General features: G+C 44.1%; 1 protein-coding gene across 1 annotated transcript in view; it reads right to left on the bottom strand.

Moving 5' to 3' along the window:
- Positions 1-25000, bottom strand: part of mctp1a (multiple C2 domains, transmembrane 1a) — a 296725-nt gene that overhangs the window by 45473 nt on the left and 226252 nt on the right. The window contains exons 15-16 of the mRNA XM_080433064.1: positions 24546-24662; positions 3130-3180 (exon numbers count right to left, since the gene is read on the bottom strand). Coding sequence (XP_080289190.1) covers positions 3130-3180; positions 24546-24662 — 168 coding nt within the window. The remainder of the gene's footprint in view (positions 1-3129; positions 3181-24545; positions 24663-25000) is intronic.

The following is a 25000-nucleotide window of genomic DNA, read 5'->3' as shown; positions in this document are numbered from 1 at the left end:
TTAGTCCATTGAAAACATTAATAGAATTTAAGGATTAAGGATGTTTTTTTATTGAATATGTAGACTCTCTGCAGTGAAATAAATAATGGTATTTACAATCTGATCCATGCTCAGCGCTGCACCAATCAAAGTCCCTGGATTGGTTTAAAGATGGGGACTCAGGGGAGTTAAGAAATCAGAATCTCAACAAAAGACACTGGTGTCTACATGACAAGAAAGAGGAGAAAGTGGTACAGTCAGCTGGGGCATTAAGGCCACTGTGGCCTCAGGGCATGCCATTTTTTTGAGGGGCACAAGGCCAAACTGAGGGGCAACGACGGCCATGGCCTTCGTGGCTTCCCTGGAATTCCTGCCCTGGTTTCAACAGTGTGTGACGGGTTGTGACTTTATGCTAGATCTGCACGAATGAAAGGCATTAACAACAGCTTGTGACTAAAATAATAACATTAGATACATTGGAACAAAGGTTCTTTTTTTTACATTTTCTGAAAAATTCCATTATTTTTCTTCAGCGATTCAAGAATAGCAGATCTACAAGCTCATAGCGCAGCACCAAGTGCCGCGCTATGAGCTTGTAGATCTGCTATTTTTCTTAAATCATGAAAATGTGTGCAAATCTTTGAATATATATATTTTTAAAGCGAACATTTTCAACTCAAATCTTTGTTTCTGGGGGTAAAAATATGTCAAATACATATAATTGTGGGGGTCCTTATGAAAAAAGTTTGAGAACCACTGATTTTATAGCGACACAAGTTTTTTCAAAAAAACTGTTAGGATTTCGAAGACATTTGTAGAATCCCCTGAAGCAAAGATTTGAGTAAAAAAATGTTATATATATTCAAGATCTTTCCAAAAAATAGGAGATCTAAAAGCTCATAGGGCGGCATTACATTTTATGCAAAGTAACATATTTTGGACATACAAGGCCTCTGCCCGACAGCAACCATTACGGCTTTAACGGCCATTTCAAATGTGTTCCCCCCTACCAAACCCCCCTCCCAAAAGAAAAAAAAGAGGAATAGAGAACTATGGCGTTTCAATTACCCTTCCCAGGCGGAACATGGTTGGCGTGTGTGTGTGTGTGTGTGTGTGTGTGTGTGTGTGTGTGTGTGTGTGTGTGTGTGTGTGTGTGTGTATATATGTATATGTGCGGCTATCAAGTAGCATTTGTTTCAGTAGCTGTTGGTAAAGCGTAAACGAGCCATGGCCGTAAAGCTGGCCACCTGTTGTTACCTGATAGTGTCTGGACAAGCCCAGATGCTGTTTAACTGCGACATAAAAGCCCAGTGAACGCCACTAAATAGCTAACTAAGCACTTTATACGAGAGCTATACGCTGTCAGGAAGCAAAGAGGCCGGCCGGTAGCTGAAAGGCAAGTGGTGTAAAGTAACCCATGAGCAACATTTTTACTCAAGTACTGTACTTTAAGTACAATTTTTGAGGTATTTGAACTTTACTTGAGTATTTCGTTGCGGCCGGGGCAGAAATCTATCTCTATCAATCTTTCCATATTCTAACTTTTTGTGTTTTTTTCCTAACTTAATGCCCTACTTGATCATACTACAGCATCACACCAAATCATCAAAATTAAGCTGCTGGAAACGCGACGTGAAGCCATGCGTTTTGAGCTTGTAGATCTGCTACTTTTGATGCTTTTGAATCCTGAAAAGTAACAGTTTAGTTTTTTGGACATATGAGGTTTCCACCCGACAGAGACGATTTAATATTTTTCAATGCTTAGTTGAGATGTGCTCGACTACTTTACATCTCAGAAGAAGAAAATACTTTTCTTTACTCCACTACAATTATTTGACAGCTTTAGGATTTTAGATTATTATTACGAAACATACATCAACCTATTCTAGAATAACAGATCTTGTAGATCTGCTATTTTTAGAAAACGACAAATTTGGAAAAATCTGAGTACTTTAACTTTTTTGTACGGTGAGTATATTCTGTCATCAAAAAGTACAGAGTACATCAGAGTACAGCTGAACGGTAGCAGAGTAGAACCCTGCGTAGTGTTAAGACATAAACGGAAAGCGACAGATGTAAATACGTGCTGCGGTGAGAGACCGAAGGGGAAACACTAAACCCAAAGGGGGGAGAAGAGAGGGATGGAGAAATGTGTGTTGAAAAGGAGGACTTTAGAAAAGGTCACAAGGTCGTAGAGTACAGTGGTTCACAACCTGTGAGGATACTGCAAGTATAGGCCCCCAAATAATTGGCACAATTATAATTTAACATTAATATTAAACAAAATTAATGTTAAAAAAAAGATAATGTGATAATTATAAACAAAAACTCAAAGTATATTGATACAAGCCGGAACACAATTTATTGATTGATCATTAAAACATGCTCTGAAGCGCTTCGAGTTTGTAGATCTACTACTACTTTTGATACTTTTGTATATTTGTATGTCTTCTTAAATGTCATCATGATTTGAGTGCACGGGGATCTCATTTTAAATAAGCCAAGTGCTTTTATGAGCGATCCAGTTTAGAGGACCTTGTATTGTGAATTGTACTTCCATGTACTTTTACCATGTCTTTCTAAATAAAGTATTCAATCAATCAATCAATTTGTGTGACGATGTAGTATGGACGTTAATTTAGGAAAAACTAAACAAAAGTTAGAATATGGAGATATACTGTAGGAGGTTTCTGCGGAAATGAAAAAGGTACATTATCCAATGTGAGGAGGCAGTACCACTCTCCTCTTCTCTGTCCTGTCTCATCTGACCCCTTCCCTGACCTCTTGATGTCAAAGAGAAAGAAAGAAAGACAGAAAGAAAGAAAGAAAGAAAGACAAAAAGACAAAAAGACAGAAAGACAGAAAGACAGAAAGACAGAAAGAAAGAAAGACAAAAAGACAAAAAGACAAAAAGACAGAAAGACAGAAAGACAGAAAGAAAGACAGAAGGACTCATTGCATGTGTCTGTTTCTGGTCTGTGAGGATGTGTCAAATTAAATGTCTCCTGCAGTAGCTGTGTGCGTGCGTGCGTGCGTGCGTGCGTGCGTGCGTGCGTGCGTGCGTGCGTGCGTGCGTGCGTGCGTGCGTGCGTGCGTGCGTGCGTGCGTGCGTGCGTGCGTGCGTGCGTGCGTGTGTTCTGCCATGATTACCTTGTCATCATAATCTTCATCCTCGTCTTCCAGCAGGTCCTCCATTGCTTGCTGAGAGAGAGAGAGAGAGAGAGAGAGAGAAAGAGAGACCTTTAATGATCCTGCGGGGGACTTTCAAGTGCAGCATTGTACAGTAAGTTACAGATACAGGGCACAATAAGTACAGTAGAAGATGCTATAGGATATCTACAAAAAAAAACAGCACAATAAAGACATCGTCAAGTATTCTTAAAAAGTATACAACGTATACACCCTAAATATACAATGCAGAACCAGAAAGACATTAAGCATAGCCATTGAGAGAGAGAGAGAGAGAGTGAGAGAGAGAGAGAGAGAGAAAGAGAGAGAGAGAGAGAGAGAGAGAGAGAGAGAGAGAGAATTGCTTTTAAGCATCAATTGGGGCAGCTAAACATAAATAAAAACAGAGGATTAATGTGATTATGATCTTAGGAGCGAAAACCATGTAGCGTATATATTTAAGCTATTTTAATTCACAACACTTGTTAATGAGAGTGGATAAAGCATACAGTTACTCCCCCGAACACGGGCCAATTGTGTTCGCATAGACGCCCCACAAAGCCGGTTGCACCACGGTGGATTCGAACCCACAACCTCCGTGGTGGTGGGCAAGGGATCTTACCACTGCGCCACCCGAGAGCCATGCTTTTAGCTTCAATGTCTTGTTGTACCACGTGCTGTTTACATTTCTGACTAACAAATCAATCAAATCAAAATCCATTCACACGTCCATCCAGCTTTCTCTCTATCTGGTCTCAGAGGAGGTGACAGTGTGTGTGTGTGTGTGTGTGTGTGTGTGTGTGTGTGTGTGTGTGTGTGTGTGTGGGTGTGTGTGTGTGAGAGAGAGGAGCCTCTGGACACATGCACACACACACACACACACACACACACACACACACACACAAACACACACACGCGCACACAGTCACAATGACAGAGAGCAGCAACTATGTGCTTCATTGGTCCACGACCGATAGAAGTGGAACAGCTCAGAGGCCCCCCAGACACACAGAGACATGCAGCATATCCTTGCTGTTGTCGGGACAGAAACCTCTTATCTCCATATTCTAACAATTTGTGTGTTTTTTCCCCTAAATTAACGCCCCTACGTGATCATACTACAGTGTCACACAAAAGCATCAAAAGTAGCGAGTTTCGAGCTTGTGGATCTACAAATTTTTAACTGAACAGTTTTTGGACACACAGTATGAGGTTTCCATCCGACAGAGACGATATTCTTCTGTCTACACATACAGTACGTCATGTCCTAGTATGAGCGAATAGGGGACGTGATTCCCTTGTTTCACCCGGCAAAAACTCGGATGCGTCTCAAATAATATGATTATTGGCAGAATCGCGGAAAGTTCAGAATATTTGTCGGTCCCGTTTTAATTTTTCACAAGATCGGTGGTTTTTGCAATGACCTGCACTACAATACTTCACCATGTGTTGCGCTATGACGAAATAAACCCATCAAATATAGCAATGTGTGCGTTCCATAATGCAATTCCTATGGTGAAAGCTGTGTTGTTTCACCCGGTGAAGGAATGGCGGATTCGCCACTCCCCGAAATACCGGTATGTGTGTCTCAAAGAATTCCAACTGTTCTGTCCTGTTGTTGATTCAACTAAGTACTGGTGGGTTGAGTGCTTTGCTCACCACTGCAGAAGCTGACACAACCACCTCTTCACCCATCCATCGTCACAACCCTTCCCCACCACCACCTCTTCAACCCATCGTCACAACTCTTCCCCACCACCACCTCCTCTATGAACTAGTTGTGGGGAAATCCAAAAATCATTACTGAACCAAACAATGGCTTTTGTCTTTGTGTGTGTGTGTGTGTGTGTGTTTTTTTTATTGGAATAAGGGGTGGGGGGTAAGGGGGGGTGTGGTGAGGGCTTTGGCAGAGCAGTGGGCTGACATAAGCCTCTTATGGAAATGCTGCTTCCCATAGAAACAAAAGAGAGGTTCAGCACAGCACTGTAGTGTTGGGAGAGTCAATAGTTCTCTCCGTACACTCACTGGGGTTATGGTGCGTTTGTCTATGTGCGCACGTGTGTGTGAGTGTGTGTGTGTGTGTGTGTGTGTGTGTGTGTGTGTGTGTGTGTGTGTGTGTGTGTGTGTGTGTGCTTACTATACTTGTGAGGGCCAAATGTCCCCACAAGTGTAGCAGAATTTGTGGGATAGACATTGTAAGGACAATTGCTTTTAGCTGATTTTTTTTAAATCTCTGTGTTGTTACCCATGTCCTCACTGTATTGCCTGATTCACTGCCTTTTGCTATTATTTTTATGTTGTTTTATGCTTTCGCTTTATTGTTAAACTGGTTGTAACTGTAATTGTATTCTTGCTCTGTAAAGCACTTTGAGCTGCATTTCATGTCATGAAAGGTGCTATACAAATAAAGTATTATAATTATTATTATTATTAATAATTTTCCTATCCTCACATGAGAGATTGTTGTTTTTTATGATTAAAAACAGTTTTTTTTTTGGGGGGGGGGGGGGGTTAGGATTAGGCATTTAGAGGTTAGATTAGCTGTGTGCCAGTGTTGCGCACCAGAAATTAGCAGATCTACAAGCTCACAACGCATCGCAGTGTGATGCGTTGTGAACTTGTAGATTGCTATTTTTTTTGTGTGCAACACCAGCCTAACTCAGGCTTTTAGGGTTATCGTTATAAAAATGGCATTTATAAAATTGTCATCCTAAAATGTTTTATGTCCTCACAAGCATAGCAATACCATATGTGTAAGTGTGTGTGTGTGTGTGTGTGTGAGTGTATATGTCTAGATCATAGGGGTAACTGAGTGCCATGCGCGTGAGCGTGGATTTCACAATTATAGCTGTCTGACTGTACTGAGCAAGTGGTTGGTTTATATACCCACTTCACTGAGACTCCATTACCGCCAAAGACAATCGACGCTCAGAGCGCTCGCTAACCTCCTCAACCGACGCAGCAGTGTATATACCCAGAACACACCAGAGATATAGATATATATACCACAGCGGAGCGGTAGGGGGGGGGGGGGGGGAATATCATCTGAACCCGGCCAAGGGGAAAAGATGTGTGACGCGATACCGCGAAACAAAGGCCTTCTGGCAAGCGCTAAACAAATAAAATATAACTGTTTATAGAGTCATCACGGTTTCCTCCCCAAATCCGTTCGCCCGTGCCAAAACACAAACATAATGGATTCCTCCGCACGCGGGCTTTAGCTAGGGCATGCCTGGCATGCGCTCGCAACTTTAAACAAAAGGGAATGAGTGAAAGCGAGCCGTGTGGAGAAAGCATGACCTAGAGAGACACAGAGGCTGATTGAGTCGTTTTCTCTGCTCTCTCCTCCGCTCGCTGCTCGCCTCTCTCTCTCTCTCTCTCTCTCTCTCTCTCTCTCTCTCTCTCTCCTATCGCCCCTGGTTACAGAGAGAAGTCATGTTCCCCGCGATGAGACACAGTGTAAAATTAATAAATAAAAAGACGGGCAACATGTCATCTAGCGCCGAAGATTGCCATGGCTAAACGCAAACGTGCTGTAGTAGCTATACCGGCCTCGGTATAAGGGGATATATGAATTACACACCGGTGCAGTTGATGAATTTTCCTTATTTTCTTTCTGTCTCTTTCTTTATTCCTCTCTTCCCTTCTCCCCTTCATTCTTTCTCTCCCTGTCTCCCTCTCTTTTTCTCTCCGTTAAGGCCTGTTTGCTGTGTGATATCATTTTTGTCTGCTTATCCCCACCACCTGTTATCACGTATAGTTTGAATTACTATCATTACCCACGCGGCCGCATAAAAGCTTCCATGGCGCCGGGATCACGCGCGGCCTCGCATCGCGTCACCCGCAGAGAGAGAGAGCGCCGCGGTCCGTTAGGTATCTGCTAAGGTGGGGGATTAACAACACATCCCACCCTATATTCAAATGATACAGGCTATACGACAACAGGTTACACTTACGGATTACACCGTGTCCCGTAAATGCATTCACAGATGGGGATAATGTGGAGGGGAGGAAAAAAAACAACCAAACTAAATAACAGGAAACACATGAGAGCAATAGGATGACATTGAGAGTTCAAAGGACTGTGAAACTATAACTACGGTGACGGCTGCAGTCAGAGCTTGAATGCCTGGTTGGTGATGAGACAATGCTTCCCATCCCAACCGGACCCATAATAACATCATTCTCACTGCTTGTCCTTTCCTTCTGTTTCTTCTCCTCCTCCCCGTTACTATAGCTACATGTCGTCTCTGTCGGGTGGAAACCTCACATGTCCAAAACCAACCCAATCTCACCCCAACACGGTGAAATAACACGGATTGACAATTCCATAAATAGACGACTAGAACAGGGTTTCTCAAAGTGGGTGCCGTGTCACCCTAGGGTGCCGTGATGTCCAGGGGTGCCGCATCACGTTGATAAAATATGGAATTCATCAGTTTAACCACTTAGACCCTCCATAGGGACCTGAGTTGCACTGTATTTGGTGTTTTCTTTTTTCCATCTACACCAAATCTCTTTGCCCAAAATAGCAGATCTTACAAGCTCACAACGCGTCACGTTGTGACGCGTTGTGAGCTTGTAGATCTGCTATTTTTGGTTAATGTTCCCCCCAGAATAGGGATAGCCGGGGTGGTTAAACATCAAGTCTAAAGTTATTTTCAATCTGTCCTAATGGAAACGGATATTCTCTCATGCTTTCCTCGTGTCATACTGTGCCCTAATATGACATAAATGTAAGGTTTTATGGGGTGTCGTGGATGAAAATGTTACTTACAGGGGTGCCCTGAGACGAAAAGGTTTGAGACTAGTTTTGGACTAGAAAAGCCCAAACGCTGTGCAGAGGAGACCCGAATCCCCTCCATTGATTTGTTAAGTTTTGGACCATGACGGAGGCGCGCAGTCTCAAGCAAACTTGAGCCACGAGAGGCACCGGCGAGCGAGCTAAAGCGAGCGAGTTGCCGTGCCGAACGTTTGCGACGTTCGCTCGAGCCTACTCAGCGCCGTCCGAGTTATGTACCGATTAACCCCGCATCAACAGTCTTTCCACCTCGGAGGAAAGACTGGTATTCGTTATTAACTCTCTGGCTGCCAAGAACGAGTAATCACATTTTTTTTTGTATGTTCAGAACCCAAGATATCATGATCCGAAGATTTGTGCTCCATTCACTTCTTGCTTAACTTATTACTGAAAAAGGCTGCATCTCGGCTCCTGAGCACTTTTTTTTTGACAATTTTTATTTTTTTTAATCGCTGGCAGTGGGCAAACGCGGCCAGAAATAAGTCTGGCAGTGAGAGAGTTAAATTGCCTGTGTGATACAGTCAAGGCCACGCCTACTAAAAAATTAAAATAAAGCTTCCGGCTTCTGGTTTTGCGGAGCCGCTTTGTTTTGGTTTCCCCTGTTTGTTTCCCCAATCCCTATTTAAATTGAATAGAATTTCCCTGTGGGATAACAAAGGTAGACAGACGATAAATAGTCACCGGAGAGTACACTCACATTTATATTTATTTTGTATTTTAAAAATAAGCGAAACTAAGCCGCATCAACGATTTTATAAGGTAGGCCCTATTACAATGCCCTTGATCGCGGCCGCAGTGACCGGAGGGTGAGGCTTGCGGGCCCCGGCCACCTGATGATGCGGATGACGCGCCTGGTGACGTAGGGTTACTTCCGCTCTCGTCCAAATCATAAACCCGATAAAGGTATTGATCCCATGCAGGCTATGCACCGATAGGCACAGAATCGTAAATCATGTTGTGGGGACAGCTCTGCTTCCGGGTTACAATCTGTGTTATTTCACCGTGAGATCCGTGGCTCCTACGGTATGCACGGCGTTTGTGGTTTTCTAGTCGTCTATTTACGGAATTGTCAATCTGTGTTATTTCACCGTGTTGTGTGAGATCAGGCTGCCAAAACTGTTACTTTTCAGGATTCAAATACACAATTCGACAAGCACGACAAGCTCGAAACAAAAACACTTTGATTAGTAGGCAACGGTACTGTTACAGTGGGGAACCACTTTGTCTCAGTTTCTTTCTTTTCTCCCCATTTGGTGGCTATAGGAGAGTCTATATGACTTCATTATGCTCAAGTTATTCTTGTATGTTTGAATGTATGTGCAGGATTTTTTTGTGTTTTATGTGTGTCTATCTATACGCCTGTGACTTTTCTGTTCCTGTGTGTGTTTCTGTGGGTATTTTCTGACTAACTGTATAACTGACTAACTTTCTGACTAACTGAGCGTGCACACGCTCTTGAGCCGGGACCTGTTCTAGAACTCTGTGTTTATGTTGTTCTACGATGCAACATGGTGTGGTGCAGGTATATAGGTGAGGATTACAGACAGACCTGAGAACTACAGCAGGAACCAGAACCAGAATTGAAACCTGAACTAGTGCAAATAAAACATCTATAATATAGAAACAGAATTAAGAATTGTGACCAGCAGTGGTGGAAAGTAACTAAGTACATACTGTATACTTAAGTACTGTACGTAAGTACAATTTTGAGGTATTTTTACTTCTACTCCACTATACATCTCTACATACATACTATACATTTACTCCACTACAATTATATGAAACCTTTTAGTTACTAGTTACTTTGTAGATTTTGATTATTATTACAAAGCATACATTACCCATTTCAGCTCTATATATATTTCGATCTATATATATTTGAAAATAGACGAAGTGTAGATCATTGTAGATCGGCTATTTTCAAAAGATTTGTATACATTTGAAATAATAATAATGAGTACTTTCTACTTTTGGTACTTTAAGTACATTTTGATACCAATACTTTTACTCAAGTACATTTTGAATTCCGGACTTTTACTTGTAACAGAGTATTTCTACATTGCAGTATTGATACTTTTACTTAAGTAAAAGATCTGAGCACTTTTTCCACCACTGGTAACCAGTAACTTCATCAACAATTACAGGACCTGGATCTAAAACTATACCTACACTGTATAAAATGAAATAAGTTAAATAAGAGGGAAAATAAAACCAATCCTCTGAGCCACGGGGCCAGAGATAAACCTAAGGATAAGAATGTGCAGTGTGAGAAACTCACTGACACATCTGATAAGGAGACACATATAGGATGAGCCAGTATATGGAGACCTATAGGAGAGTTTACTACTGTACCAAACTGTCTGCTATGGGAGAGAACGCCAATGTATTTCTAGGGATGTATATACTGGAAAGACTGACTGGATCAATGAAACATGTGAGCGTGCGTGAGCACACACACACACGCGCACACGCACACGCACACACATGCACGCACACGCACACACACACACACACACACACACACACACACACACACACACACACACACACAAAAGATCCAGAGGAAAGACAGCACAATGCTACCCCTGGAGCAACCACCACCAACCACCGTCATTTCACCCTCACTCAGAAATCTCTCTCTCTCTCTCTCTCTCTCTCTCTCTCTCTCTCTCTCTGTCTGTCTGTCTGTCTACCCCCCCCCCCCCCCTCTCTCTCTCTCTCCCCCCTCTCTCTCTTTCTCCCTGGCGTGGCTGAATTCCACCATCTCCCCTCCTTCCTTCCTCCTAACCTTCCCAATGACAGCCGCAGGGGGAATTGACGCCAAGGCAGACATCCTGGCCAACATGAAGATATACTCTCCTCCTTTTTCTCCTCCCGCTCCCCCCTTGTCCATCGCTCCCTCCCTCACGGCGTTCCCCTGCTGTTCAGCCTCTTTGATACGTGAGGGGGTTTTAACCTCTCCAGCTGCTGATGCTCGGCATACTGGCCGGCTCACTGGCTGGCTGGCTGGATGGCTGTCTGACCGACTGACTGACTGGCTGGCTGGCTGACTGACTGGCCGACTGGCTGGCTGGCTGACTGACTGACTGGTTGACTGACTGGCTGACTGGCTGGCTGACTGGGGGGATCTCAAGGCCCTGCTTGGTATGCACTGTATGTGTGCGTGCGTGCATGTCCGTCGATCTGCGTGCGTGTGCATGTTCCTTGCATGCGTCTGAGTGGGTTTGTCTATGAAAGTGTGTGGTGCTTTGAATGCATGTGCGTATACGTGCACTGAGTGTGCGTGTGTGTGTGTGTGAGAGAGAGGTTTGTCTTCGCGCACCCATTTGTATGTAGACGTGTGTCTTTGGGCATGTGTGTGTGTGTGTGTGTGTGTGTGTGTGTGTGTGTGTGTGTGTGTGTGTGTGTGTGTGTGTGTGTGTGTGTGCGTGTGCGTGTGCGTGTGCGTGTGCGCGTATACGCCACAGACTGTGCGGTTCAGGGGAGGAGGGCTGTAGTCTGATAAGGTCTAGCGTGATCCAGACAGACCCGTACGGGTCCTTCACAAGCTGTCAGAGTCGTGCCCCCTTAGATGGGGAGGGCGGGAGGGCGGGTGCGGGTGAGGGGCTTCCGTCTGCACCGACTGCCCCGAGTCAGAGCTCACCCGGCAGGGGGGCAGCATGGGGTTGAGGGCCTGGGCGGCCCCCGGAGCTGGAGGCTGGCGGTTAGGGGTGAGAGGTGGGGGAGGGGGGTGAGAGGGGGGGTCTTCTCCGTGTTCGCTGAGGAAACGGAGAGTCGGCGTGTCAGTCAGAGTGACGAGCGCAGCGCGGAGGAATGTGTTTCTAACGCGAGCTTCGGACAGGAACTCTCTCGTCGTAGATTTAACCAGTGATGTAATACAGTTGTATTTGGCGCTGGTGGCTCCACTCATAACCATTTAAGCTGGACATCACCATGTGATGAAAATAGCAGATCTACAAGCTCACAGCACGTCTCAAAAGCGACGTGCTGTGAGCTTGTAGATGTGCTATTTTAGCCGCACAACACCAGCGTACTAGAGTTCTCAAATTCTGCCCGAATCCGATCCTCCCCGACGGGCCTCGGGTGCCGTGAAAAGAAAACTGCCCCCCAGCGGCCGAACGGTAAGGCTGACGGAAATGTCAGTGGATGCGTTGGATGCTGCTCAAAGTGAACTTTACTCAGGTATCTCGTTTGTCGCCGTCAGACCTTCCTTGCCCTTGTTATAAATTTTTTTTTGCCAAAATGGCCAAAACTCAAACATTGAAAAACAGCGGTTTCAATCAGAGGTCCAATCTGATCAAGAACAAAGCTTGTTGGATGCGTGACTTTGAGGACATTAAGCACAAAATGTTCTCAGGATGTGGATCCCGGACAAACTATCAATGACAGTTGTCTATGACATATCTATGACGTATACTGTAGATATGTTTCAGCCTGATCAGAGCCCCATTGACTTCCATAAATCCTTAAATATTTCAAAAGAGTATAAAAACTATGAGAAAGAAAATATATATGCGCTGATTGGTCCAGCGGTTTGCAAAATTAGCTCCAGGCAGACAGACAGACAGACAGACAGACAGACAGACAGACAGACAGACAGACAGACAGACAGACAGACAGACAGACAGACAGACAGACAGACAGGCCCTATAGTTGGCTAGTGCATGGCTGGCGGCATCCTGGAAGCAGGAGTGGGAGTCTGCTGGGCCCTCCCCTATCCACCGATACTGAGTTGGACATTGGAGGATGATACACGAAAGAAGAAGAAGAAGTTGGCTAGTCATGCAACGTCACGCCATAAAAACTACGCGATTGGATGGAGTCACGGATCCAATTCTGTGAATGAATGAATTCCTGCATTTTATGTTTGTGTCTTGTCTTAAGACCCATATCCCATACCGGATTATAAGACACCAAAACAAAACAAAAACATAACTATATAATGTTACATACTGCAGAGCTACAGGACAGGCAGAATGTTTTCAGTGAGCGTTATGGAGACAGTCAGAAGAATACATAACATACAGATAGGAAACAGTTGCGTGTTTGACACTGATCAAGTTTGGAGTTCCTCTGTGATTGTTTGTTATAACCATGAATGGTGGAAAAAAAAGGATGGCTCCGCCGTGCCCCCGTGTACAAGGCTGTATACCACGCGGTAGACAAAACATATACGCACAAATATGCTGTGGCTCAAACTTGAGTTTTTTTATAAGAACCAAAAACTCAACACAAGCAACCACAGGGAACGGTATTGACAAAACGACAACAACAACAACAACAGCAACAACAACAACAGCTAGCAGCCAGAGCCGAGCCAGACAACCCTGAGCTGCTGACACCGTTAGCTGGGAGCACAGACACTTCCAAAGGTTTCAGCGCTACAGAGGGGAGATGGAGAGACACAGGGTGAGAGAGAGAGAGGAAGAGAAAGAAAGAGAGAGAGAGAGAAGGGAGGCAGGGAGCATTCGGCGGCACGGCATCAGATGATGCCTCGCGTCCCGACCGTGTCTGAAAGGGCCCCGTCTTCCTGTCTCTCTGCCTGCCAGGGCTGTCTGCTCCGCCAGCAGCGCCACGACGAAAGAAAGACGAACGGGAAGGGGAGCGCCAGAGGAGCAAACACAAGAGGAGCGAGGTGAGAGAGGAGAGGAGAGGAGAGAGAGGAGGCGCGACGGCAGGGCGGCACGGGGGAAATCAGCCGGGGCACATGCAGCTCCCAGTTAAAAGTGACGTGACCTTTTGATTTTGTCACCTGTCACCGACTGCCATGTCTGACTCGCTGCTGAGGAGCGCCTGCCATCATCTTCCTCTCAGGCTTCCTCCTCCTCCTCCTCCTCATCCTCCTCAGTCACCAAGGCAGCAGAAGCATCCTTCCCCCTGCCTCCCTCATCTCTCCCTCTTTCTCTCTCTCTCTCTCTCTCTCTCTCTCTCTCTCCTCATCTCTGCAGCTGTCGCTCCATCTCTCTTGTTGACGCGTCTCTCTCAGCCTCTGTGTGGAGCAGATTCTCTCTCTCTCTCTCTCTCTCTCTCTCTCTCTCTCTCTCTATAACTCTCTTCCCCTCTCTTCCTCCTATACATTGCTGTTCTCTCCTCTGTCTGCCTCTCCTTTTACCTTCTCGGAGTGGAAATGAGGAGGTGTGACAGGGTTTAATGGGCTGAGTTCACGTCTTTTTCCTTCCCCCACTTCCTGCTTTTGCTAATATTGATCCTCCTTCCTATAACGCTGTCTTCGCTCCGGGTCTTAATGAGGGCAGGATGTCAAGGTGAAGCTGTTTAGAGCTCCTCGCTCGCTCCTCCTTTTGAGATGCGTATAGCGACGGGGGGAGCGAGAGAGAGAGAGAGAGAGGCTAAAAATGACTATGAAGACTCAAAGTGATATACCATTGAAGTAGAATTGAAGCGGAAGCGGTTAGAAAGCGCCGATTCCACACGCTGCGTCAATCACAAAGTATTTTAATGATCACCCAAAGTTTTTAATAACACTTTTTCAAAGTACCACACTCAGCGAAGCAAAAAAAGGAGTGTTAAAATATACGTTAAACAAAACCTATAAACCACTCTGAACAAGCTGATACACCCGCAGAGATATAGACACGAACTCATCGAAAATTAAGAGAGAAAAGCAATCGATCGATCTAATGGAAAAAGGCTTAGTGAGTGTGTGTTGGCGCGATGCCCTTCTCTAACCCGACACAAGACGTTACATTAGCACTGCAGCGGCTTCAGCCGGACATGGATGACATGCACAGCACTGAGTGTGTCGACTTTCAGACCATTATGGTCTCCTATCTACGGCTGTAATGGTTCGGGTTGGATCCAGTGGGTGAATCCGTAGCTATAATAATGGTTTGGAGAGCTATAGGAAATGAGGAGGATGTGTGGGATGGGGGGTTTTAGTCGAGGGTCCTCCAGGGTGACGAGGCCTAATTGGCCGTCATCTTGGCGTTAAGAGAGAGAGAGAGAGAGAGAGAGAGAGAGACATCAGCGTGTTCTTTCTGTGGCCTCCGTGACAGCCAGCGTCGGAGTTAACACCTTCTGAACATCTGGTGTTCGGCCTTTTCTGGGCCAATGGAAGTGGGCAAAGGGAAAAGAAGACATGTTTTCTACAGGGACATGGACCCTGCACCCTAATGCCTGGGCCTGTTCTACATACACACACACACGTGCATACACACACACACACACACACACACACACACACACACACACACACACACACACACACACACACACACACACACACACACACACACACACACACACACACACACACACACACACACACACACACACACACACACACACACACACAATATCTCCTATCTCCATATTTGAACTTTTTGTGTTTTTAATGCCCTATACTTGATCATACTACAGCTTCACACAGATCAGCTACTTTTGAATTTGAATCCAGAAAAGTAAGAGTTCTGGACATATGAGGTTTCCACCCGACAGAGACGATATACACGTTGTAATAGTAATACTGTATGAGTGCATGTGTCCAACACACCTGTATGTGGACGCACGCACGCACGCACGCACGCACGCACGCACGCACGCACGCACGCACGCACGCACGCACGCACGCACACACACACACACACACACACACACACACACACACACACACACACACACACACACACACACACACACACACACACACACACACACACACACACACACACACACACACACACACACACACACAGCACTGTGCTTTTCCATTCAAGCCGAGCTGTGTGTGTCCTGGTTGACTGAGACCAGCCTACTGGCAACTTCCTTGGCAACCAGCCTGAGGCGGAACTAAAGCACCATACTGTTCCAGGTTTCAAAACAGGAGAGGAGAGGAGAAAGAGAGAAGAAGGCAAAGGAGAAGGAGAAGGAGAAGGAGAAGGAGAAGGAGAAGGAGAAGGAGAAGGAGAGGAGAGGAGAGGAGAGGAACAGAGAGGAAAGGAGAAACGACTTATTTTCTGAATTGCCATTCCACCTTACTGCCAATAGGGGGCTCCACTCTGCCCAAAGACCGGAACGACGAGCCTTGGGTTCCATCATAGGTCAGGAGAGGTTCTTTTTGCGTGACACAACGAGAACGATGTGACATCGTGTTCAGATTATAATGGGTGTGTTTTTGTTATTGTCATAAATGCTGTTCCCCTTGAAATTACAATGTCTCAGCATGTCTGCAGTCCGTCTGCGCAGCGTGCCAGCTAACGCACGCACACACATACGCACGCACACACATACGCACGCACACACATACACACGCACACACACACATTTTCTTTCTGAGAAAACACACCACGGAAGAAGAGGAGGAGGAGGAGGAGGAGGAGGAGGAGGAGGAGGGGTGGGTCGTCTAATGGCGTCGACGCGGACGGAGGTCACAGATGACGAGAATAGGAGGAGAAGAGGGTCGGGGGAGTTCATGGAGGTCAAAGCCCTACATGATAAGAGTGGAGGTCGCTGACCCCCCCTTTGCCTTGGCCCGGTGCTGTGCCTGCATGGGCTCCGTTTATAATCGCCGTCGCTAACGCAGCCGCAGCTGCCGGCTGCTTAGCAGGTACCGGTCAAGGCTGGGGCGAGGAGGGGGGGGGGGGTGTGAGGGGTGTGGAGGAAGAGCTGACCAGGGAGGGGAGGGGAAGGGGGGCTGTTTGTGAAGCGCAGCGTGCGACCGCGCAACAGTCAACGACCCTGAGCAGTGAATTACAGTGTGTGTTGGAACGCTGTGTTTGTTTATCCTCCGCAGACAGGGGGGGGGGGTGCTGTGGGAGGGGGGGGGGGTTGTGGTTGAGCTGTGGAATAGGAGACGGGGGCCTGGACGCCCCAAACCCCCCCCCCCCCCCCATTAGACGAGGCAAGGCCCTTCGGTTCATTAGGAAGTCTGTACTTTACTGAAGGGTTTATTTTCTCTCTCTCTCTCTCTCTCTCTCTCTCTCTCTCTGACACACTGTCTTTCTATCCTTCTATCTCTCTCTTTCCTCTTTCGTTTTGATCCATCTCTCTCTCCATCTCTCTGTTTTTCCCTCTCTCCATCTCTCTCTCTGTCTCTCTCTCTCTCTTTTTTCTTTCTCTCTCTGTCCCTCTGTCCCTGTCTCCGTCTCTTTCTCCATCTCTCTAACTGTCTCTCCCTCTCTCTCTCTCTCTCTCTCTCTCTCTCTCTCTCTCTCTCTCTCTCTCTCTCTCTCTCTCTCCCTCCCTCTCCCTCCCTTTGGCCACAGCAGCAGAGAGTGGACTGGAGCTGAGATTCCTTCAGCATTACAGCTCAACCCCAAAGTCTGTAGGAAAACCGCCTCGCTCCGGATGCTGACCCCCGTCTCCACTCTGCACCATGCGAACATTTGCCCTGTTGTTTGAAGTAATTAGAAGCCCATTTCTAAAACCCTCCCACCGCCCCCCCCCCTTCTTTTCTGTTCTATTCTCTCATCTCGTCGTCTTCCAAGTGGGCGAGGGAAACAGAGTCGGCCGTGAGTTCAGTGAAATAAAAAAATAAAAAAATAAAAAAGTGGAGGATTCTGCAGAACTGAGGAAGAGGAAGTGAGGAGTACTGAGAGGCACACACGTGCAAACACGCACGTGCACACAAACACACACACACACACACACACACACACACACACACGCATGCACGCGCACACTGCACCAGGCACAGAATGGGAAACGGTCTAAAAACAAACAGGGACACTACTCTTGGGATACACGTGTGGGTGTGCAAGTGTATTAGTGAAACACACATGGATGTGTGTGTGTGTGTGTGTGTGTGTGTGTGTGTGTGTGTGTGTGTGTGTGTGTGTGTGTGTGTGTGTGTGTGTGTGTGTGTGTGTGCGCGCATGCCAAATACTCTGCTAAACCGTAAAGACCTCAGACGATTCAAAAAGTGTATAACTGGTCTATTTTTGTATCCGATTTATACATAGGCCTACTATACACTGAAGGTTTCACCGTATTATGTATCATCAGTTGTTTATAATGTATCATGTCTTACATAAAATAGAGAGACGTAAAGAGAGACAGAGACAGAGAGAGAGAGAGAGAGAGAGAGAGAGAGAGAGAGAGAGAGAGAGAGAGAGACCTCGTATGTGTAAAAAAAATACCTGGTTACTTTTCAGGATATTGAAAAAAAAAGAACCTGTGTTCCAGTGGATCCAATGTATAGTTACTATTTAGTGACAACTAAGCTCTTGTTAACACTTTTCATTGGTTCAATATATACAGTATAAAACCCACAGACACACTTAAGCTTCACCTTCACTGATATAGACATTTGCGCGACAATCTTGTGCGACGAAGTAATGGCATTCATTTATGAAAAAAACTTAAATAATAATAATAAAGGACTATGGAGATACAAGGTTTATGTGTGTGTGTGTGTGTGTGTGTGTGTGTGTGTGTGTGTGTGTGTGTGTGTGTGTGTGTGTGTGTGTGTGTGTGTGTGTGTGTGCGTGTGTGCGTGTGTGTGTGTGTGTGTGATAAGTGTGCGTATGTTCTTTGTATGGGCTATCCTCTCCATACATTCTATCACGTCTCGGAGGAGAGAATGGGAACACTAATGGTGCTAATCTGACACAATTAATCCCATTTCCATAATGCATTGTATGGCTCAGTACAGAGGAACCCCGTGCATGCACACGCACGCACACACGCACACACACACACACACACACACACACACACACACACACACACACACACGCAAACACGCACGCATGCACACACACACGCACGCACGCACGCACGCACGCACACACACAAACACACGCCAGCACACACGCACACACACACACATACTCACACACTACAGTTTCCTTTGTTGTGAGTAGAAGAGAACAGTGGTGGAAGAAGTAAGTACTGTTAGTAAAAGTAGCAATACCACAATATGAAAATACTCTGTTACAAGTAAAAGGCCTGTGTTCAAAAATGTTACTTGAGTAAAAGTATAAAAGTTTTGGCATCAAAATATCCTTAAAGTACCAAAAGTAAAAGTATAAAATGTTTGAAAATAGCAGATCTACAATCTCAGCTCTACAGGCTCACAACGCGTCGCAGTTGTGACCTTGTAGATCTGCTATTTTCAAATAGCCTATCCATAACATAGAGTGGTAATAAAGTGGTTAATGTATGTTTTATAATATAATAATTTATATCTGCAAAGTAACTAACTAAAGTATTCAAATAATTGTAATGGAGTAAAAGTACAATATTTGCCTCTGAGTGGAGTAGAAGTAAAAGGAAAAAAGGAAATACTCTAGTAAGGTAAAAATAAATACCTCAAAATTGTACTTATGTGCAGTACTTGAGTAAATGTACTTAGTTACTTTCCACCACTGGAAGAGAATAAAGATTGTGTGCGTAGCTGGATCTTCGGTCGTCCAAGCTAATGGAGAACAGATCTAGCTGTTGACTATGTCTGCCAATGGAACACCACCGTCCTCACACGCGCACGCACACACACACACACACACACACACACACACACACACACACACACACGCACACACACACACGCACGCACGCACGCACACACGCACACACTCACGCACAAACAATGTATTGTTTATAGTTGAGGTTGACGTATCATGATGGCATCCAGTTCCATAAATCAACCACAATGGACAGTATACATTGTTGATATTATCGACACTTAGCGGTCATTATTAGCTGGCTAGTGGCTAGCCTGTCAGAGCAGTGCCTTGCTCAAAGACATTTCAACTGGATGCAACCTTTTTGAGGGGGGCCGTCTACTGTGTGTTCTTTACTGAAATCCTCCCCCCTGTCCAATGCATCCATTGTAGTTGTTCTTTAGTCACAAAGCTCTTGTTTACACTTTTCAAAAAAGCCACGGACACACCGACTTAACCACTTTCGCTGTCACTTAAAAAATGTCACAAATAGCCAATCTACAAGCACACAACGTGTCGCTTCACGCCGCGTTACGAGCTTGTAGATTGGCTATTTTTGCTACTTTTGTGTGACACTATAGGATGACAAAGTGTAATTTAAAAAATGCAAAAAGTTGAAATATGGAGTTACAAGGTTTCTGCATGCCCGACTGCCTGACCATCATCCCCAACAGGAAATATTCCACAGCTGTGTGTTCTTATAAGATAACAGGACAAAAAAAGAATCAGCCCACACGCACCACACGCACCACCCACACACACACACACACACACACACACACACACACACACACACACACACACACACACACACACACACACACACACACACACACACACACACACACACACACACACACACACACACACAGTAGCAGCACAATATGAACACATTTCCACTTGTGCGGGAGAGACACAAGACAACTTATTTTCGAAAACCAAGTACCGTGGCGGTAAAAAAAGGCACTCGACGTACGAGTGTTAACATGTCTTACTGCTCAAACCAATTCCCGGGGTACTTGAGGGACAATTGCCCCCCCCCACACCTCTCTTCTCGAGTGAGAAGAGGAGAGCAATTTTCCGTGAAGAGGTAGGTAGGTGCCTATACGCTTATTAGTATGTGAAGTGAGTGGCATTTTTTTTTTACATGAATTTGGTAACCTTGGTTTGCTACATTTTAACCCATTAAGACCCGAAGACGGTTTCTACAAACGTTTTTCGGAAAATACTTGTTGCTGATAATATTATTATCAGTGGTGCTAAAACCTTTTCGCGTCAAGAACCCACCGAAATTGATATGTTTTGGCCACGGACCCCCATCTGAAAATATTTCAAGAAGCAAAGATTTGCTTCTTTGCTTCTCCCCCAAGAAGCAAAGATTTGAGTAAGACATTTTTGCTTAAAAATATATATGATATTCCAAAACTTGGAATATAAAAGTGACACGCAATGACCTTGTGTATCTGTTATTTTTGAATAGCCAAAGTAAAAATTAAAATAATGGTTAAAGTGGTTAAAATATAGCTAAAATCTAAAATGACACAGATGCTTTCCCGGTCTGAATTGGTTAATTAGAAAGTCTGTGAGAGAAAAAAGAACATAATTGTGATACAGATAAATTCAGACGGCGGCGAATAGAGAGAAAGAGAGAGAAATGATCATCACCCCCCCTCTTGGACACTTCTTTATTTATTTATTTCTAAAGGCCCCTGTGTGATTTCTCTTCTTTTCTTTTGTCAGACAACGTCGCCATCTACAGGCAGAGAAAGAAACAAACCATCCATTGATAGGTAAAAATGATTTCAAATCTGTCATTCATAAGGATAGTTCTTCTTTTGTCTGTGAACCTATACTGTGTAAAATATTTAGAGCATTTGGCTCTGACCACAAACATATAACATATATGCTTGCTGCCAATTATTTGTATGTGCTCTTGTTTTATTGGATCTTGTTTATTTGATAAACGTATTTGTTTTAGCTCTTGCTCATTTGATTTTCCTACTTGTCTCATCTGTTTAAGAAAGTAGGTAGCTGATATATTGCAGTTTTCTACCTTAGCGCTAGGTATACTCTTAGTTGCTTGTTTTAGAAGAGAATGCACTTAAGACTTCTGGTAATTAGTAGTTTCGTTCCCCACATATGTTGCATGCACTTATTGTAAGTCGCTTTGGATAAAAGTCTCTGCTAAATGACTGTAATGTAATGTAATATAATAAACATAATAACCAGCACACAAGTTGAATGTGTAATAGGGTTGGGTTAAAACTGTGGTTTAAATTACTTTTATCACAGTCATGGACTATAGTTATGTTTGCTCTATTTAATGTTGGTTTCTGGTCATCTTAAGGTAATTGTGAAAACACCGACATGATCACACGGATCATTGAGGATCAAAACAAGGGGAAAAAGACAAATGTAGAATAATTACGGTAATTATTGGGAGACAGCCCATGGGTAAACATAATTATTACTCGCCCCATGTAGTACCCGTTCTACATCACGGTCATAACGGTAAGAATTGTCAAATTTTCTACTATTTAGTTATTAACCCATTGAGACCTGGAACGCATCTGTGTGTCATTTTAAGATTTCTTTGGCTATTGAAAAATAGCAGATATACAAGCTATATGAGCTTGTAGATCTGCTATTTTTGAAGAAATCAGGAAAATGTGTGCAAATCTTTGAATATATATATATTTTTTAAAGTGAACATTTGTAACTCAAATCTTTGCTTCTGGGGGATTCTACAAATATATTCTAAATCCTAACATATATATTTTTTAAACTTAGGTTGCTATATCAGTGGTTCTCAAACTTTTTCATGTCGCAGACCCCAAAAGTGATATGTATTTGTCCGCTGACCCCCATCTCAAAATATTTAGTTCCAGGGACCTCCAGAAGTAAAGATTTGAGTTACAAATGTATACTGTATAAAAAGATATATACTGTATATTCAAAGATTTCCACAAATTTTCACGATTCTTTTCTAAAATAGCAGATGAATAGCAGATCTACAAGCTCATAGCGCGTATATCTGCTATTTTGGAATAGCCAAAGAAATCTTAAAATGACACAGATGATGCTTTCCCAGTCTTAAAGGTTTGATAGTGCAGGGTGCACAGTAAAAAAAAAAACTGACACTCTCAGAAATAAATTAAAGCTCAAGATTTTGTTTTTGTTGGTAAAAAATTAACAAACTTGTGAATGATGTCTTTGACCACCATTACCAGTGTGAGAACACGAGCTCACGGAGTGACTACACTTCACCTCATTATCCTCATTGATTTAATGGTCGTGTTTCCCACTTCCAAAGCAATCTACCTCACACACAGGACTTCTATGAGCATATATTCATCTGATGCATTATGTGTCTGTGCGTGTGCGTGTGCGTGTGTGTGTGTGTGTGTGTGTGTGTGTGTGTGTGTGTATGTGCACATGTGCGCATGTGCGTGCGTGCATACAGTACGTGTATATTTCAACTGTTTAAGTGTTCTTCGTAAATGAACGCCCTACTTCATCTCACCTACTCAGAGTGTCGCACAAAAAAGTAGCAGAAAATAGCAGATCTACAAACTCACAACAAACGCCTCACGATGCAATACTGTATATTTATATGGTGGAAAGAAAATTCTGCTAAGTGCTTTTTTCCAACCAAGTCTAGGAGAAAAAAAACCTTATTAAAATTAATCACTTCATTGTTCACGCTCACTTCCCGTCCAGTTGGGGTTCTCTCTATTTCTCTCTCTCTCTCTCTCTCTCTCTCTCTCTCTAAAAACTCTCTTGGCCGGCCGGCCGTGATTAAAACGTGTCTGTTTCTCCATGACATTGCTTTGACATCGTTTAATTGGGAGTGAGAGATTAAGAAAAAAATTTAATGAATTAAATAAATATACCAGCTAGCTAGGTAAAGTGGCGTAACATAGCTCAAGGTGACAGCACCATTATTTCAGCCTGTTTTTCAGCCTTCCAAAGGGAAGGGAAATGTGAGAATGCACTGAGAGCACACGCAAACACATGCAAAAGGTGCAAGGGACCTTTTTTTTCTAATTTAAAAACAAATGAGAAAAAAATGAAAGAAAAACCGTCTGAGGGAATTTCACTCAGATTTTTATTTTCAGTTGATTAAAGTTTTGCAATTGCGTTTTTTCTTGTGGCTGTTTCTGAGTGTCATCAACCGATGGATATTCATACTGTTAATAACCTTACTATGGTGTGGAGCAGAAACCATGTATGTCCATAATTATATATTTTTAGTAAATTAATGCCCTGCTTCGGTCATACAAGATGGTCACTCAAAAGTAGTGAAGATAGCAGATCTGCTATTTTCGCAATTTTTTAAAATATATTTTTTAAATAATAAAAAACGAACGGTTTTGGACATACAAGGTTTCCTCCCGAAAAGCGACATTATCTACGTTAGCTTATGTCCATCTCTCATTCAAAACGTATTGCTGTTGTCCATCGAAAGATAGAAGAGAAAAACAATACTCTAACAAAAGACTAGAGAAATGCAGCCTATCATAAAAATGTAATGAACATGTAAAAGTATATTTAAATGTAAAAAGTATATACATTGAAGACAAAATGAAGGTGATGAGTTAAACCACTTGTGTCTCAATTTAGGGTCCGGGGACCGCCAGGGGTCCACATGGACATTGAACATGTCTGTAACTCAGAGAGTGTACAAATGAAACCAAATGGACCCATAACAAGGGTCCATTTGGTTCCATTTTGTACACCCTCAGAGTTAAATTAACACTGAGGGTTTTATAGTGCAGATTGGGGTACAAATTAATAATAATAGCATCACATGTGGGTCTGTGGACCATATCACACATCAAACTGAGGGTCCTTGAAATCATAAAGGTTTGAGAATCACAGAGCTAAACTATTACTGGACCCCTAAACTACAATATAACATGCTCAGTGCTTCTTTAACTCAGAGAGTGCACAAATGCAACCAAATGGACCCCGTAAGGGTCTCAGAATTACAGACCCGTTTGGACCCCACCCAATTGGACGCCCCCAGTGGTCCTATACGGACCAGACGTTGAAAACCCGGTGAATCCAAACAATAGGATCCAGGCATTGTTATGGCCTTCAAGAGAGAGGGGGAGGGGCCAATTACAGTAGAAATGACAGAGGGAGGTGGATGGATACAGTATGGATGGGGGTGGATGGGCGGGCGACTCACTCACCACGTCTTGTCTGGTATCCCTCCCCGACGCGATGAGGATATAGTTCCAGGCTAAGGGCAGTAGCAACGCCAACGGAATCATGTAGAGTTCGAAGTTCCACACGACAACGACAAAGAGCTAGACGGAGAGAGAGGGAGAGAGAGAGAGAGAGAGAGAGAGAGAGAGAGAGAGAGAGAGAGAGAGGGAGAGAGAGAGAGAGAGAGAGAGAGAGAGAGAGAGAGAGAGTGAGGGTGGGAGAAAGAGAGAGAACATAGAAGTCAAATACCCAATGAAAATAAAAAAAACAACACAAAGGAAACAGTCCCAAACGGTATAAACCTTGGAACGTATACATTCTCGACCTCATATTGACCCGGGGTGAGGTCTATACTCATGAGAGAGAGAGAGCGTACGTATACGTACATCGAGCACATGTGTGCGACCTGAACACGGTGCGCGTTCTCACACATTCATAT

The sequence above is a fragment of the Gymnoscopelus braueri genome, assembly GCF_963280865.1.
Source record: "Gymnoscopelus braueri genome assembly, chromosome: 7".
NCBI lineage: Eukaryota > Metazoa > Chordata > Actinopteri > Myctophiformes > Myctophidae > Gymnoscopelus > Gymnoscopelus braueri.
The sequence above is the reverse complement of the archived record's forward strand: the minus strand, read 5'-3'. Positions and strand labels throughout refer to the sequence as shown.